Source organism: Euphorbia lathyris, chromosome 8, assembly GCF_963576675.1.
Source record: "Euphorbia lathyris chromosome 8, ddEupLath1.1, whole genome shotgun sequence".
Lineage (NCBI taxonomy): Eukaryota > Viridiplantae > Streptophyta > Magnoliopsida > Malpighiales > Euphorbiaceae > Euphorbia > Euphorbia lathyris.
The window spans coordinates 30,600,739-30,620,452 of NC_088917.1; the positions used below are offsets into that span (position 1 = coordinate 30,600,739).

General features: G+C 35.7%; 1 protein-coding gene across 1 annotated transcript; it reads left to right on the plus strand.

The window, feature by feature from the left end:
- Positions 1–2,120: 2,120 nt before the first annotated feature.
- Positions 2,121–3,592, plus strand: LOC136203545 (protein LURP-one-related 6). The gene is made up of 3 exons (XM_065994727.1): positions 2,121–2,351; positions 2,850–3,095; positions 3,383–3,592. Exons 1-3 carry the CDS (start codon positions 2,139–2,141, stop codon positions 3,524–3,526), a joined length of 603 nt encoding a protein of 200 aa, XP_065850799.1. The 5' UTR covers positions 2,121–2,138; the 3' UTR covers positions 3,527–3,592.
- The last annotated feature ends 16,122 nt before the right edge of the window (positions 3,593–19,714 follow it).

Consider the following 19,714-nt stretch of genomic DNA (forward strand, 5'->3'; position numbering starts at 1 on the left):
GTAGATGGACCGAATTGCCCCTGTAACTCAAGGGTCAACTTGATTTCTTGTATTTACGTAAGATTGCTCATTTAGTTCATTTTTTCCAGGGATATTTACTTCCCTCTTCCTCCTGGAAATTCAAGAGTCTCCTTCTTCTCTCTTCCGCAAAACCTTCCCTGTAACTAATCTTCATCTTCTTCCAGGGATACTTGTTCTGATAAGCTTGATAGTACGTAAAGAAATAAAAGAATATGATAGTCACTAAAAAAAAAGAAAAGAAACGAGCTTAATTTAAATGAGCAAATTAAAAAGAAAACATACAATTATTGATAAATCATTACAAACACGAGATAAATACAGTAGTAGCATTTATAATATCCTCGAAAAGCGACTGAATAAAGTCATTCTCAGAATATGAAACTACAAATTAAGCGAATGAGTCACGAGTGCTAATCTCATTAATTAATGTATTGGTATTTGTTTGGCATACAGAAAACAATTTTAAAAGCAATTGAGTCCAGCTTTGAGTGTATTAAATTAAAGGGATGATTAAATTTAATTCCAATATTTTCAAACAAATTAATTTTAGCATTTCGTTATTGAAAATTTGAAAAAGTTTGTTTGATTTTAATTTAACCGTCGTATCAGACTTTTCAAACAAGTCTATCTATAAACCGAAGCGGTTTTGCATATTATTTTTTGTTGGTTATTTGTAATTATATTGGTAACATAGTAAACATTTTAGATACATTAACAAAAATATTTGTGATTAATTTGTATGTGACAGATTCTATTGTTATCATTTAATATGTTTTTTTTTTTTTGTAACTGTGTTATTGACACATTAATATCTTAGATATTTTCTAAAAAAACATACAAATTTAGACGTAATTGATATTTGGAAGGTCTAATATGACAATTCAATAATAACCAAACCAACATCTTCAAATTTCCAGTAACGTATGGCTAAAATTGATTTTGTGCATTGGGCCAATGAGGTGTTTGGTTACCTACTTTTCTAAACATGTTTGGTTTTCGCTTATGGATAGTTTTAAGGGTAAATTTAAAAAAAAAAAACATGTGGTTTCACTTTTTTTTTTTTTTTTTTTTTTTTTGCAGAAAAATGACTGGTTTTTTTCTTTTCAAATACAGGACCGTGGTTTACTCCGTTACACTATTTACGGATTCAGTGAAGATGCCGTTTATTTGCTGACGTGGCTGAAGGGCAAATATGGGTTTTTAAAAAAATTGACTATAAAAGGCCTTGAACAACCATGTGAGATTTTATAGTTAATATTGTAGCCGCAAAATAGTTATAAAAAATCCATTGGTCAATATTGTAGATCCAAAATAGTTTAAAAAAAATCCTTCGGTCAATTTTTTTAAAAACCCCAGCCACGTCAGTAAATAAACGACATCTTCACCAAATCCGTAAATAGTGTAACGGAATAAACCACAGTCCTGTATTTGAAAAGAAAAAAACCACAGTCATTTTTCTGCAAAAAAAAAAAAGTGAAATCACAAGGTTTTTTTTTTAAAATTTACCCTAGTTTTAAATTAGATACATCATGTTTTTCAACAAAAGTAGTTTTTTTTTAATAAAATAATAAAATCTCAGCTTTTGAAAATTATTCTTAAATTAAATGTAAGCTTCTATCTAGATAATGGTTAGTTTAACATAATAAATAATATGTACCATAATGTTTAAACAAAAAATAATAATGTATTAAGATATGTATTGAAAAGGACAATATAAATACGAAAATTAAACAAATATATTTTGATGAATATTAAGTAATTAAGAAATAATTTAATTTACTAAAAGAAGTTTAAAGAGTGGAAGAGGATAACATTGGCTTATGAAATTAAGTCAAAAAAGGATGTAATACACATAAAACAATGCATAATGTTACTTTTTGGGTGGAGAGATTCTCATAAAAGTCAATAATAAACCAAAGTTTCCATAAAAGAATATCTTCATCTTCAACAAGAAAACCTTTGGAAGATGCCACCATATTCTCCTACCTTCTACGTATCACTTTGTCAATAAAACCATACCAAATTTTTGAAATTTGTTACACAAAAACTATATATATCCTTGAGCTTCTTTCATAAATTGTACACATTATCATATTATGAATGGAGGGAATAATTGTATGACAATTATTAGTAAGTTATATTGTGAAAATAGAGAGGTAGTACTTGTAATTAGGGAAAGGCCAAATGTCGTGAATGGAGGCGGTTTCGTAGTTACTGATTGCGCCCAAAATGTTGTTTTTAGGGTTGATGGTTGTGGAGTTGTTGGAAAAAATGGTCAACTTATTCTGCGTGACACCAATTCTCATCCTTTGCTTCTTATTTGTCGAAAGGTATTTATTCTTTCTTATCGAATTCTTTTACTATATTTCTGATGTAATATGTATCGTAACACTTATTAAGAATATAGTATATGTTGTATATACAAGAAATTCATAGCATATAAAATTTGTAGTTAGATAAAGTAATTAATTGGGAATAACAAAGAGTTACTTGTATAAGAAGGAAGCCCAAACATTTCCCATAAGAAAACTTTTCCTTTGAATACAATAACATAAAGTGAAGAGGACAATTTCTTTACAAAACTTTATTTCAATATAGGAGTACTTTATCATTATCAAAATGAGAACTTCTACAATATATATCGAGAGCGTATCCAACCAATTAAAAGAGAGATGGATACCAATTCACGAGAGATGATTGACACTATTTTGTTGCACCAGGAGTATAGTATAATAGAATTTTTCATATATTGTTAGATAAATACTTAGTTTAAAAAATAAATAAATTCATGAATATTATAATTAATATATTTTTTTTCAAATGAATAGAGAGGGATGGTTCAAGCAGTGAGCCTAGATAAGAAATGGAAAGGTTACAGCAAAATGGAATATGAAAAAAAAGAAAAAGAAGTATTCAGTATCAAGGAATCACAGTCTTGTTTCTTAAGGAACCATTCTATTACAATCTGTTTGCACCCAAGAATAAGCAACAAAGATTGGGACTTTGAAATCACTGGTTTTTTCCCTGATAGAGATTGTTCCATTGTTGACTTCTTAGGCAACATTATTGCTCAGGTAATTTTTTATTTACTTTATTTTACCGTTCAAATAATGTGTTTACAGTTTTTCTATAATCACATCGATCTAATGTATAAAAATTTACTTTTGAATTGTTAAAATTGCAAATTCAAATACATATAAATATTACATTTTACTTTCATAGTAACACGAGCTCAATATATTAAATTGAAAAATAAGCGACTTTTATCATATCGAGAAGATAAGAGGTCTTACGATGCTTTTTTTCTTATCTTATATATGAAAAAATTAATATAATGTTGATGAATTGAATTATGTAAAAGATTGGGATGAAGAAGGAAGCAAAGGAGGTGATGAGAAGCAAAGATCTATATCATGTAGTGGTGAAAGCAGGCATTGATCAGGCTTTTGTTGTCGGAGTTATTTCAGTTCTTGATTATATCTATTGTCAATCTACAAGGTGTTAATTATTTATTTATATCCAGTACTTAATGACTTTGTATTATCCTAATTTGTTTCATTGTTTGTTAAGCTAATGCTAATTAATTATTAGTTGCTTCGATTTTATTAGTTTGAAATAAATAGTGAATAGTTATAAATTTTATGAATTATAATACGATTATAAATCACTATATGGAGATTAATGTTGTAGAGAGTTTATATGGAGATAAATTAGGAGAACATAAATGCTTTAATTTTTGGTGTATCTATAAATAAGGGAGATCCGCCTATTTATACTAATAGCTATGGTTCCCACTACATTAGTACACAAATTTGGATAAAGATAAAAGATTGAGACAAGGATAATAATAATATAGTTGAAAATTATTATTCCAAATTTAATATGTTGGATGGAGATAGTGATAAAATAATACATTTTACTATATTCACGATACTTCAACTCTAAGAGGTAGACATTGCATATGTTCCTCATCGTTTTGAAACGAGTTATAAATTATTCTACTATTTCTCTTCCTTTATGAGTAAGCTTAGAAAGGCCAGCAACACATACTTCTATAATTGCCTCTTCATATTTTGCCAATCATGAATGGAGTTCTTAGCATATCAAATGAAGGTTGGTCCCATATAGAATTTGGAAAAAGCCTCAATTTAAGATGGTTGAAGTTGAGGTAGTCGGCAAATTTCCAACATTGGATTGTGAATCTTGCTACGTGCAATGTTGACAAGCCATACTCCCGAGAAAATAGAAAGAAGTTAGTACTAGATATCCTCTTGGATAAGGATTTTCCATGTCAATTGCCTGAGAGTATGACTTATGGAACTTAGGACAACCAACTTAACGGAGGCCAACCTATATCGCTCTTGAACAACTTCTCTTACTGCCTCCATAGTGAATGAAGGAATCTGCTGAGGGACGCCATTTTGTTGGTGAACAAACGACATGTGAGGAATCCCAATTTTCCTTCCGTTTCCTCTATAGTTCTCTGCATTCCCTAGTGTTACGATGACATCATGCCTCCTCATGATATGAAGTTGTGTGTGAGGTATAATTACTGTTTCAAAAATATTGATGAATAAGTGAGTTACCAGAATTTTCTCAGCTTGAAGATGACTTCCTCCCTCAAAGGTAGTAACTTCTTACTTGATTCCACTAATCCACATTGTCCACCATGTATCACGTCTTCACAATTACTTCACGTTTGCCCAACTTTTCATGATCTCCATTACTGCCTCAACATCTTTTTTTTCTTCTACTTTCTTGTTTCTTAATTGATTCACCAAACGCGTGTTAAAAAAATTAAATAGTCTCTTGAAAAATGATTTATCTCGCGTGGCAGGACCGATCCTGAGATTCTGAAGGCCTAGGGACGAAGTAAAAAGTCGATTGTATATAAAAGAAAAATTACTTGTAAGTGACACATTTTTTTTATCACAGCTAACAAAAGATCTAATAAAAACATCAAATAAAAATAATAAAAAATTATTTCGCATTAAAAATTGAATTGCTTATACAAAACATTATCTATAAGCATTAAATGCAGAATCACTAAAGTATTGTCTACATCAAAACTCTCTAATATATTTCTTCAATACATAAAATTGTTAAACTATTTAATCTTTTTTGAGACGTTGATGAATCCAAATAGTTTTTCAATAATTTTAACTCCGAACAAATTCTTTCAGCACAATAGTCACCATCATAGTTAAGAGAATTTAAAACGCAATTGAAATAGTATTCGGCTAACAATATGCTGCTGGACAAATTCAAGAATTTCAAATGCCGACATCAACCATTTTAGCTAAAGCATTGCAACACTTTCATTTTTGAACAAATATCAACTGCATCAATATGTAAAAATTTATTATAAGAAAATTTAGTTACAAATTCGCGTGTTGTAATTGTTTAGGACTATAATTCATTGCATTTTTTTTTATATTTTAATTTTTGTGTTTTTTAATAAAGTTTTTATTTTTGACCCCTCCCTTCATTGTGGCTAAATGTGTATTTTCGTAACCTCTGCATCTTTTTTTTAAAGATTTAACTTTTGTGTTTTTTTTAAAATGAATATTATTTTGAATCCTTCCATTCTTTAGGGTCTGGTTAAGCGCCCTTCCTACCCATACTCAGAAACGGCTTGACTTAAGGAAATTGATTCTCATCTAAATTTACCTCTATCTATTTCACCGTTAATAGGTGGTTGCAACCAACAACAAAAGCCACGCACAGTTGGTTACCATACCCAGAGAAAGCAGTTGAATAGTAACCAAAACCAAAATTAAATTACCACATAGTTTTATAACAAATCCAATTTTCAAAAGCAAGTTCGGAGAAGAATTAGCATTTCTTTTTCCCCCTTTTCCCACATTTTCTTGGCAATCAAACACAAGTTAAATTAACCAAGCTAAGTACTAAACATTCTCTGATGATAAAATTCATTATCTAAGTTCAAATTGTGAATCAGAAACAAGTTGTATATAGGGGAATTAAGCAGGAAAAATAAAGAAAAAGGAAAAGCCTGGAAAATAATCAAAACAATCCAAATTGAATGCTGGAGTTATTGGATTTTATGGGCCAAGAAGGGCATGTAAATGATTTTGGGCTTTTATAATTAAAACATACTTTTAACCAATTAAGATTAGTTTCAGTGGTTAGATCTTGAATTCAAATCATAACATATATAGAAAAATTCAATTGGAGAAATATTCTGTCTCACGAACTTCAAACCAATAGATCCGATAAACTATATAAAAAAAATCATACTGAATAGGATTGCGAAATATGAGGATGAGGGATGGTTTCAGTAGAGATACTATTTATTCCAATTTCCGAGACTTCTGATACCTTTTACCATCCCAACCCAACTGAGTAAATATCTCTCAAATCCACACAACAGAAATTAATATGTTCTAAATTTGTGTTTCAAGCCCACTTTTTAAGGATAAAGTTTTAAAGTAGGGATTTTACTGTTTTTTTTTTCAATTAAAGAGGTCGGAGACCATTACCAACGATCTCGGCGCATCTAAACGAGACCAGCACCTCCCAAAATCGAGAACAACGGACTCAAATATTATTAAAAAAAAAATAATGTCACGAAATGTAGTACAAAAGAATAGAAAAATAGAAAGAAAGAAATGAATATAAAGTAAAGAATAAAACTCATAGCAGAGCTGATGTTGAGGGAAACTCGCAAAATCTGCAGAAATGAAAGATGAGATAAAAGGAGGAGATTGCGGCCAGATAGTTGGATCGGTAGCTAGTCGGCCAAAATTTGTCAAAGCATTAGCTACCATATTGCCTTCATGAAAGATATGTGATGCGAATAGCTGCATGGGGGAAAGAAGTGTCAAGCAATGAATCCAGTCCTGACGTAGATGCCAAGGAACCCGACTGGTCTGAGTCACGACCGTGGTAATGACCGAAGCAGAATCAGACTCCAGCCAAAAGAGGCAGATCCCTTTCGCCTTTACTTCAAACTAATAGCCATCAACTCAAAAATCTGTTACAAAATTATATTATCATATTAAAAAATTAATAAAAAAAAGTTAATTACAAACAGATGTTATGTGGTTTCGTCGATTTGCAGATTGATATCTGTGATATTTTTTTTTTTTTGCAAACACAATCTTGTAGTTTGTAATATTTTGCATTTGGATTCACTTTGTCAGGAACGACCTCAAAATGAAAATTTTCAAGAGTTAAATGATATTTTAACCAATTTGAATTCTTAAACTTTGTAGGTTTGAATTCATTTAGGTGTTGTTTTTTTATGAGAGATAAATAAATGTTTAGAGAGAGAAAGCTCCAAAAATGATGATTTTAAAAAATTAAAAATATGATTCCATAGTAAATATGATACTAAATAACTTTAATTCTTGAAAATTTTCATTTTGAGGTCGTTATCGGCCAAATTTGACAAAGTAAAAAAATTACAAAATTTTATAAACCACTACGTTTGCAAAAAAAAAAAAATACCATAAGTATTCACCTATAAATCGGCGAAACACAGTGCTTCTAATTAACTCTAAAAAAAATTAGACATAAAATTATGTTTATCACATTAAAAAATTAGACAAATTGGATTGAACAAGTGCATATTGAATGATTATATAAGATTTAATCGGATTTTAAATAAATAATTATATAAGATTTTAAATAAATATCGTTTTTGGATTTTTAGTTTGTTTTTTTTAATAAAAAAAACCTACTATTATTAAGAAATGGAAACATTAGTAATACAAAGACATCATCTAAATAACTAGAAATAACATCATTAAAAAAGGTTATGATATATGTTGAAACACCTTTCCACATGATTTTGATTTGACAAAATTATTTAAGTTAATCCATGATTAAGGGACAATTAAATTTAAGTGCTTTGATTTAATTGTACTAATATGTTTGTTCAATGTTGAGTATAAATATAAATGAAAATAGACATAAAAAGTAAGACATGACGAAGTCAGCATGAGAACACAGCATAAGCTGAGTGAAGTGTAACTCAGCGTAATAGAAGATAAGTCATCCTCTAAACAGAAGCTTGAAGATCAAGCTAATCAATGAAGCTGAGTGGAACGCAACTTAATATCAAAAGTAGAGAAGTCTTCTTGGGAACTATATCTTACAGAATGAAGCTGACCATGGAAGCTGAGTAAAAGAGAACTCAGTATCAGAATTGGCAACAATCATAAACAACGGCTATCAAAGTCAAGCTGAGTGATCTTCAGGACAGCGCGAATGATCTGTTTGCTAAAAGACAAGATCCGACAACTGTCTGCACCAATTCAGAAGCTTTGGAATTATGCATGGATACAGTTTCGAGATGCATGGGTCAACTGTTCGTTAGCTAAAAGACGAACTGGCGCAAGAAGACGAAACCTGCGAGAAAAAGACAAACCTGACGACTGTGGAATTCAGACGACAGGATTGGCCTGCAAATCTGAAGCTGACCAGAACATGTCGCCGGAAGGAGCCGTTTGTATCCAACGGATAATTCCGGATTCAAATGATTGAGCTTTCAGGTTTCAACTATAAAAGGACAAGTATACTTCTTGGATCTTTTGCCGATTGCCGAAATACAAAAAGAAAGCATACATACAAAAGCACATCAAAACAAGAAAAAGATCTTACACCAAATTTCCAATTCCGTGTAAAAGCTAGAGCAATTTTTGTAATCATCTAAAGTGTTCTTTGTGCGAAAAAGAACAATTTTGTATCAATAGTAAATTGAGGGAGCTGTGCTGAGTACTCGGTTTTAAGTACTCAGTGGTAGAGAAATCTAGGTGTTCGGTTATAGCACTTAGTAGGAGTTGAGTAGACGAATAGAGGACGGTACTCTTGCATATTCAACTGCCTTGTAAACGGTTTGTACTCTACCTTTAAAGAGCTCAGTATTGGATTTAAAAAGCCCGGAGGGATTCTGGGGACTGGACGTAGGCGGAGAGGCCGAACCAGGATAAGTCGTGCTGAGTAATCTCTAACTCTCTCTCAATATATATTTGTATGTGTTGCTTGTTATATTTACTCAGTATATAAATCGTTTAAAGCTAACACTGAGTAAATCAGAGTGCTGAGTTGGAAGCTGACCACAAAAGTGTCTTTTCCCAACTCGCAAGTAAAACAGCTCTAGTCAGTATCTGACTAAAACTGTCTTACGCCTAACTCGGCCGTGCTGACCAAAGCTGAGTTGTAAAACTCAAAGAATTATATATAAGTCAGCATAATTAAAACGCAAAAAAATTACATTAGTTCCTAACCCCCCCCCCCCCCCTTGGAACTAATCACACAGGACCAACAAGTGGTATCAGAGCCTAATAGCTCACTACTCAAAGATATAACTATCTTGAGCTGATCCCGACAAATGGCTGAGAACAGCACTCGTTTCCTTCCAGGGAACCAAACAACACAGATACTCCCCGAGGGATTATCAATTAGTCGGCCTCCCCTATTCTTTGGATCTAATTATACATTCTGGAAGAATAGGATGAAGAACTTTATTCAAGCCACAAACATGAGTGCATGGCTTGCAATAGTTCAAGGCCCATATGTGCCTTATAAAACTGTTAACGATGAGAAAGTCATTAAGAGTGAAACTGAGTGGTCAGAAGATGACCTTAAGAAATTACAAAATAATGCTTCGGCTATCAATATGCTTCACTGTGCTCTAGATGCTATAGAGTACAATAAGATTTCAGGTTGCGAGTCAGCTCAGGAGATATGGAAAAATCTGGAGGTGACCTATGAAGGCACAAGCAAGGTCAAGGAGTCCAAAGTGAACCAACATATGAGACTATACGAGCTGTTCGAGATGAATGAAAATGAAGACATCTCGGAGATGAACTCAAGGTTCACCAATATTATAAATGAGCTCAAAAGGCTCGGAAAGAACTTCACCGAAGAGGAACATGTGAAGAAAATATTGAGAAGTCTTCCCAAAAGCTGGCAAGCCAAGAAAACAGCTGTGGAAGAAGCTAAGGACTTGACCACATACAAATACGACGAGCTGATCGGATCTCTGCTGACTCATGAGATCTCTATGAAAAACTTGGAAGCAAAAGAAAAGTCAGAGGACAAGAAACAAAAATCACTTGTCATGAAAGCTGACTCAACCAAAGCTGACTCATCAGATGATAAGGAGATGGCCATGTTTACAAGAAAAATGAAGAAGCTATTCAGAAAGAATCACAGGAACAGCAAGAGATCATACAAAAGAAGCGACAGGTACAAAGCTGAGTCCAGTGACAGCAGATACAAAAAGGACATCTCCAAGCCTGTCACATGCTTCGAGTGCCATCAAACTAGGCACATTAAGTCAAGTTGTCCCAACTTAAAGAAAGAAAAGAAGGGAAGCAAGAAGGCAATCGTGGCCATATGGAGTGACAACGATGACTCAACATCATCAGAAGCTGAAGCCACTGAGTCGGCAAACATCTGTTTCATGGCCGATGACGCTGCTGACCACACTCGATCTGAGCAAGCTGACCTTTCAGAGGAATCAGAACAAGAGGAACACCCCAATGAGGTAACATCCTTACACCTGCTTAGAAATGAAATGATTAACGCCTTGAGTGATCTATATACACTAACTAAAAAGTGTAATAAGAAAATAAAAGCACTCAGCAGGCGCTGTGACGAGATTGAAGAGGTCAAACTTAGTGATCTTCGATATCTTCTCCAAGACAATTCAACTTTGCATGACAACATAGAAATTATGCACAAGTTTGTCTCGGAAGTCCAATCAGATTCAAAGAAACTGAGAAAGGACGTCACAACCCTACAGAACCAAATAAAAGGTTCAACTAAAAAATCCCACGCTGAGTACTCAGGTATTGGTCAGCGTAGACAGTCCACTCAGTGTGACTGTTGTGGGAAAAGAGCTCACATAATAGATGTGTGCTGGTATAATCGGCGGATTGTCCAATGTGACTTCTTGATAGGGGTCAAAAATCCCTATCTTTGGGTACGGTTTTTAGCGATATTTCGTGTATAAGCGAGCAATTCTCGCATTTATATGCTTTTGTGTGAGTTAGTTAGAAATTGGAAATGTTTTATTAACTTTTCATTGTTTAGGCTCGTTTTCTGGTAATTTCAGGCAAATATGGCCAAAATAACATGTACGTCAGATTTCCATTATCTTTTATAGTTAATTGATCCGCCAAAAGTCACACCAAACGGAGTTTTTACTTAAAATGAGCGATTGGCGGGTCAATTTAGCCCTTGGACTAATGTTGTTTGGAGTTTCGTGCATGTGCAGGAATGAATTCGGGTGAAAAACGCATTTTTGGACAATCGGCAAACACGCGCGGGCGTTCTGGGCATTGCCGCACGACGAACTGGCCTCCGCAGGCCAGCTCACCGAGCAGGCCCGGCGAGCTGGCTCGCCCAGCTCGGTGAGCTGACTTGCGGGAATCAGTCAAAAGACTGATTCCCGGCCCCACGAAGTCCCGATCGTCCCCACGTCTTCCCACCTGTAAAAGGACACAAATTAGGTCAGAAAGAGGGCCCGAACCGCGTCTATAAATAAGATTTCCCAATTGTAAATTAGACATCTTTCATTATTGTAAATTACTTTAGCCTTCAATCTTGAAGATTCCTCTCCACCTCCTCCATCTCCTTCAACCTCCATTGAAGCACCTTCGAAGCTCCGCTCACCGAGGAATATTCAAGGTCCGTCCTTAAGACCTAGGAGGCCGGCTGCAGAGTAGACAGGTTCCCTGAAAGGGATTTTCGTATCTCCTTTTATCTTTCCTTGTTTGTACTCTTTGATACAGTCTATGAATCCTAGGCTAATTGTATCCCGTGACAATATTCTTCGCCTTTAATAATATCTTAGCTCTTATTTTGTTCTATGATTATTTGTTTAATCTTTGTCTTACACTTTATTCAATTGGTTTAACTCATTCAAAAGCCCCAAAACCTAGTAGGCACATATTGTGAGCTGAATCTGACCTAGTCAGAGCCTAGGAGATTGACGACCTCTTAGTTGATTAAGCCCAAATTGCTGAGCCTTAGACCTAGTTTCGGCCTTACAAGAGAATCACGCACTAGAGACTTCAGGAGGGTAAGTAGGGTTAATCGCCTTGAATACAAGTGACTTAGATCAGGTTTTTAATCTGTTGACCTAATAATCTATCTTCATTATTATCGTTCATACCATGTTCCTTCGGGTAATTGCATTAGTGAAAGATCACCTATGAGTAGTTTAACTTAATTAGGAGTAGAATAACTTAATTAGGAGTAGAATAACGTAATTAGAATTAGATAACTTAGCTAGGGGTAGCATAATTCAACTAGGAGTAGATTATCTTAAACAAAACCAACTCAAAACCCACACAGCCTAGATAACACCTGAGACCAAGTAGCTCGATACTTGTAGTAAATAAATCCTATGGATTCGATACCTGGACTTTCCAGATTTATTACTTGATAACGACGGGGTACACTTATCCCTTAGTCGGCCTCAGCGGTGACCGAACGCCGCTGAGGCGTGTCAAGTTTTTGGCGCCGTTGCCGGGGATTTATTTCTTCTGCAATATCGAACCAAAGGTCGATTTGTTAGTTTAGGCATTCTTTTGTGAATATCCTGTTGGTGTGCCCTAGTTCTTAGGCATTGGTTCATGTATATTGTGTTATGCTTTTTGATTATTCTTGCATAGATACACTATTTGTGTTACATTAATAAAGGCATTAATCTAGTTCATTTATATCTTGTGCTATAATATGAATAGAGAATCCATTGATTGATAATCGTAAAAACCATATCCCAAGTCCATTCTATCATGGGAATGATTAGGACCACGGACTTGTATATTCGACGACTGTATGGTAGTAATTGATACTAGCCATAGCACTTGATAAGCCAGTTGTGAATATGGGTACATGTTGTATACATGTGACTGGATCGATCCGCCCGAGAAAACTACATGGTGGTTGTGTCATTAGTTTTCTTAAGTAGGTCTCTAACTATCTTCAGACCAGATTTCATTATAATATCAATATGGGATCCGGTTCACTTTGACATACGCCTAACAGGTCTGTAACAGGATGCTAAATACGGGTATGATTGGGTGAACAGGTGAACACGTTGGTATTGATATTGAAGTGATGGAATTACCACTCATGTAATAATGAGATGATATCACAGGCCACTTGATAAGTGAGATTGATAAGTGTGTGGCCACACCCTGATAAGTAGTTTACTTATCTGTTTCATCAATCTACTTTAGATCAAGAAATATCATAAACATCAGAGAGGATGACAGCCGTCATGCCTCTAGTTTATAATATCGATATCAAATGGTAAAAGAAGTTAAGAGATAACTACAGGGTCTCTGCATCTTTAGACTGCTGAAACTCTGTCTTGGTTAGGGACAGTAATGGTTTGCTAGAACCCACTTACTGTCTGTGGGCCGTGAGCCCACTGCTAGCTAAGGACAGTCCCATAGGATCGTGCACATCGAACATCTGAGTTAGAACTTATAGAACGGTACATTGGAGATATGAAATTAATTAATTGATTGATAGTAAAATATCAAGGTAATTAATTGGTGGTTAATTAATTGATTAATTGATACTTTGTATCAAGGTAATTGATTAATGGTCTTAAGTGTTGAGTATTTAATTGATTAATTGGTTTACGGGATGTAATTAATTAATTTGTAAATTAATGAAATTGCATTCAGTGAATAATTAATTAAACTAATACGTTAATTTATTAATTAGTGTTGTTTATTTAATTGGGGTAATTAAATTTAATCTAATCATAATTAATTGCATAGAATAAATATTATTGGTATTTATTTATGTAATTAGATTAGGATTGGATTAGTTTTGTAATTAACCAATTAACCCTAAACCAATTAGGTTTAGGAATACACTATATATATAAATTAAAACACTAAACCCTAATTAACACACATCACATTTTCGGCCACCACCCACCAAATTCATAAGAATTTCGGCAGCCACTAATTGAAAGTGGAGAAGAATATTGGCATATTACATTATCTCTCCAGTTCTTCATCCGTTCTTCGGCTAGCACCGGTTCCGACTCGATAGCTGTTCGTGCCCTTGACTACGGAGATCTCACTACTTTGTGGATTCTTCAGCCGTCTCTAGAAGAGACAGTCCGGGTATGTTTATATCCCTAAACGGATCAAAAGGTTTTATTCAATCAATGGTTAACGGACAAAGATCAAACTAAAGGGATTAGAAATAAATTTTAAACCGCAATTCCGCTGCGCTACAGTTGATTAACTGGCTTTAATCCCTAACAGTTGTATCAGAGCCATGGTTTAGTCCGTTTTGATTGATTGAAAAATTTATATGATTTGGTTTTATTATTTTTCCAAATCAAGCTTTTGAAATTTCCTATTAATTCCTCGTGTAGAAATTGTTCTAGAAAGTTTTCAATTTTATTTCTGTCTGTATTTTGTTTTGTTTGGTGCTGAAATTATTTTAAATAATTTAAATTAAAAAAAATATATATACAGCAGCGTTTTTTTGTTATACAGAGAAAAAAAAAATAGTTTCGGACACCGAACAGCAGCCACGGGACTGCTATCCGCGGACAGCAGCCCCGCGGCTGCTGTTGAGCGGACAGCAGCACTGCTGCTGTTTGCCAGAGAGCAGACATGGGGCTGCTGTCCGTGAACAGCAACTCCGTTACTGGCTCGGGTCCGTTTCGGGTCTAAATTTAGTCTAAATTTAGATTATAGGGACTGATTTTAAGTTTTAAAATTTTTCATGGGTAATTTTAATAAAATCAGGGCCCTAATACCGTTTAATTCATTAAACGTGTTTTAATAAAAACTAATTGGTATTAAAATGTTTTTGATTGGCATGCATATTTAATTTTAATCGAATTGATAATTTGTATAAAATTGAATATGGTTAATTTGTGAAATTGGCCCAATAGACCGTGACACCGGTTTAAATTGGGAGGGCTAAATTTTGGATATGTGACGACCCTAAAATTCAGTGGGAGCAAAATTGTAATTTTGCATACAAATGGATGTTAACCGTTTAGGCCTTTATGGGCCTTAGTCACATATGGTAAAATTGGCGATTTCACCCTAAGTAACTCGGCTTAACTTTATTAGATGATTTTGGAATGCCATGATCATGCATTATATTTATATGTCTTACCGTGCAGCAATGTGTTATAGAGTTCTATGGGCCCTAAATCAAAGTCGGTTTGTAATTAATTTATTTTGGGAAATATGGCCTGCGTGCCATTCTTTCATTAATGTAATTTTAGAATAGGTTCTATTCATAAAATTGTAATTGATCGTGAAGAAGCCTAGATGGTCCAAGCCCATGGTGGGAGCCCAAGGAGACTTGAAGTAAGCCCGTGAAGATTAGATAGTCTATCTAGTTTCACTAGGATGTATTATAAGGCCCATGGAGTCTCTATGTTTATTTTGATTATACAATTGCTTAGTATAACATGAAATATAAGTAGCAACGATCACCAAATCATCACCCGTGATAATTATATGTTAAAGCCGTATCACTTAATTAATCTGGATAATGAAATATCGAGTCGTTTAAAAATGCTTTCCAGATTCACACCTCTTCCTCCCAGGTAGTGCTACAGTGTATGACGTGCCCTAGCAGGTATGCTGTAGTAATTAGTGGGTTGTCGAGGGTTAGGATACTTCGGTATGGCTAACACGTGTATGGTGGTTGGACTCAACGTGGGTAGCATTAGCTCAGAGCGGGCCCTAAGCACAGATAGGCTAAGTGTCACACAGCCCATCAAACCAATAGTCCTTGTGGAGGATTGGATAGTTTATCCTACCAAATCGTCAATGGTCGACGGCGGAGCCCTAGCTCGGTCTATTATTGATGGATTGTGGATCTTGGTCAAGACAGCCAAATAAATATCACCAATAACAAATTAAAATGGATTATTAATTTGATCTTTGGCTTAAGCCCTTTATTCTAACTCTAATGTAATTTTTCCACGTAGATAAAAATCACCAAGTTACATAAAAGAAATAATGAATACAACAAGCAACAACTCACTCAGACCACTCCTGGAAAAGGAAAAACTTTCAGGGACTGATTTCCTTGACTGTCCTATGAACTCACAAAAGGTTTGTAGACACGAGTGGAAGGAATCTGTACTGATTGCTACCTTACCAGCCAACAAATGGAACACACCTAAGGGAAAGGCCAAGTCCAAGTCCAAGGCGAACGCCCAAAAGGCCAAGTCAAAGACAAGGAAGGCGGCAGCTCCTAAAGGTAGGTTGGCCTTGGCAGATGATATCTGTCACGAGTGTAATGAGAAGGGACACTGGAAGAACACGTGTCCAAAGCTAAGGGAGAAACAGAAGGCTAAAGCTTCTGGTTCTGGCATTTATGTTGTTGAGATAAATCTGGCTATTTCTACATCTTGGGTTTTAGACACTGGATGTGGTACTCACATTTGTTCAAATGTGCAGGGACTGAGAAATAGGAGGTTGTTAGGATCTGGTGAAGTGGATCTTCGAGTCGGCAATGGTGCTCGTGTAGAGGCCTTGGAGATCGGAGATTACACTTTAGAGATGCCTACTGGTTTAGTTTTAGAACTTAGAGATTGTTGTTTTGTACCTGCAATGCGCAGGAATATTATCTCAGTTTCTATGTTGGATATTTCCGGTTTTAATTTTAATATTGGACGTGGTAGGATTTCTATACATCGTGGCAATATTGTTTATGGAACCGCATTTCTAGAAAATGGTTTGTATATCCTTGATCTAAAACGTAGTGAATCAATCTATAACATAAATGCTAAAAGGATTAAGACTAATGAACTAAATCCTACATATATCTGGCATTGCCGTCTTGGCTACATAAATGAGAAACGGATAACTAGGCTTTACTCTAGTGGAGCGCTAGGGTCATTCGACATGCAGTCTTATGACACGTGTGAATCTTGTTTAAGAGGGAAGATGACAAAGGCGCCTTTCACCAAAACTGGTGTAAGGGCCACGGAGCTATTGGAACTGATACACTCAGATGTATGCGGTCCAATGAGCACTAGTGCTAGATCTGGTTTTCTGTACTTTGTTACCTTCACAGATGACTATAGCCGGTATGGGTATGTGTATCTGATGAAACATAAATCTGAAACTCTTCTGAGATTCAAAGATTTTAAAAATGAAGTAGAAAATCAACTTGGCAATAAAGTAAAAGCGCTCCTGTCTGATAGAGGGGGCGAATACTTAAGCCAAGAGTTTGTCTCATTCTTGAGAGAGTGTGGGATTGTATCCCAACTCACTCCTCTTGGTACACCCCAATGGAATGGAGTGTCAGAAAGGAGGAATATGACCCTGCTCGACATGGTCCGCTCAATGATGAGTCAAGCTTCTCTCCCTATCTCCTTTTGGGGATTTGCTTTGGAAACTGCTGCTCATATAATTAACAATACACCGAGCAAGGCAGTTGAAGGAACACCATATGAATTATGGACAGGCCGAAAGCCCAACGTTTCCTTCATGAAGATTTGGGGTTGTGATGCACATGTCAAGAAATTGATGAGTGGAAAACTAGAGTCCAAATCTGTCAAATGCCAGTTCGTGGGTTACCCTAAGGAAACTAAGGGTTATTACTTCTACAACCCAGCCGAGAATAAAACATTCGTGGCTAGGTTTGCAGTCTTTTTGGAAAAGGAATTCCTTTCCAAAGTAGACAGTGGGAGCAATATTGATCTCGCTGAGATTCAAGACTCACTGAATCCTACAGCAGATGCTGAGGATGCTCAGGTAACTGATTTAGGTCCTCAAGAAATTGAGGAGGCTGAACCAGTTACACAGGAACCTAGAAGGTCTGATAGGACACGTCATCAACCTGAAAGGTACGGTTTTGTCGTGACTGATGATGGGGACATAATGGTCGATGACCAGGATGAGCCCAAGACTTATCAAGAGGCTATTGAAAGCCCACAATCAGATCAATGGCGTAAAGCTATGGAGGCTGAAATGCAGTCTATGCGTGATAACCAAGTGTGGAACTTGGTGGATCCACCTCCGGGTGTTAAAACGATTGGCTGCAGGTGGTGTTTCAAATTAAAAGCCGATAACACCTTCAAGGGGCGACTGGTGGCAAAAGGTTATAGACAAATCCAAGGAATTGACTATGATAAAACCTTTTCACCAGTTGCTATGTTCAAATCCATTAGGATAGTACTAGCCATAGCTGCATGGTATAACTATGAGATATGGCAGATGGATGTTAAAACCGCTTTCCTGAATGGGAAGTTACTCGAAGATGTCTACATGACACAACCAGAGGGTTTTATCGATCCGAAGTATCCTAACCGAGTATGTAAGCTTCAAAGATCCATTTATGGATTGAAGCAAGCATCTAGGTCTTGGAATCAGAGATTCAATGAAGCCATAACTGAATATGGTTTCGTGCAGAATCCTGATGAACCCTGTGTGTATATGAAATTTAGTGGGAGCATATCCACTTTCCTGATATTGTATGTCGATGACATACTGCTCATTGGAGGCGATATACCAACACTGCAAGGCGTGAAGCAGTGGTTGAGTAAATGCTTCGCAATGAAAGACTTAGGAGAAGCCGAAACGATCTTAGGGATCAGGATCTACAGAGATAGATCCAACAGACTTCTAGGCTTGAGTCAGGCAACGTACATAGACAAAGTTCTTAGAAGATTCAGCATGGACCATGCTAAGAAAGGATTCATGCCTATGCGCCATGGGTTGAAACTTGGTAAGAAAGATTGTCCTCAGACAAAGCAGGACAGAGAGAACATGGAAAAGGTCCCATATGCGTCAGCTATAGGATCCATCATGTACTCTATGTTATGTACAAGGCCAGATGTTGCATTTGCACTTAGCATGACTAGCCGGTACCAGTCAGATCCCGGCGAGGAGCACTAGAAGGCAGTTAAGGCTATCCTAAAGTACCTTAAACGTACCAAGGATCTTTTTTTAGTTTTTGGTGGGCAAGAGGAGTTGGCAGTATCAGGTTACACTGATGCAAGTTTCGAGACTGATGAGGACCAGAAATAATCACAGTCTGGTTATGTTTTTCTCCTGAATGGCGGTGCCATTAGTTGGAGATCCTCAAAGCAGCCTACCATTGCCGATTCTACAACGGAAGCTGAGTACATAGCTGCATGCGACGCTGCAAAGGAAGCAGTTTGGATCAAGAAGTTCATAACTGACTTAGGTGTAGTTCCTACTATCTTAGGTGCAGTTGATGTTTTATGTGATAACAACGGTTCCATAGCACAAGCACTCGAGCCCCGATCACACAAGAGATCCAAACATGTACTTAGAAAGTTTCACCTCATCCGGGAGATCCAGGCGAGAGGTAACATTACATTACAGAGACTTGACACCGAGAATAATGTCGCAGATCCGTTTACCAAGGCACTTGCACAACGCCTACATGATGGTCATACTAGATCTATAGGGATTAGGGCAATGCCTGCTTGGAACTAGTCCAAGTGGGAGACTGTTGGTGTGCCCTAGTTCTTAGGCATTGGTTCATGTATATTGTATTATGCTTTTTGATTATTCTTGCATAGATACACTATTTGTGTTACATTAATAAAGCCATTAATCTAGTTCATTTATATCTTATGCTATAATATGAATAGAGAATCCATTGATTGATAATCGTAAAAACCATATCCCAAGTCCATTCTATCATGGGAATGATTAGGACCACGGACTTG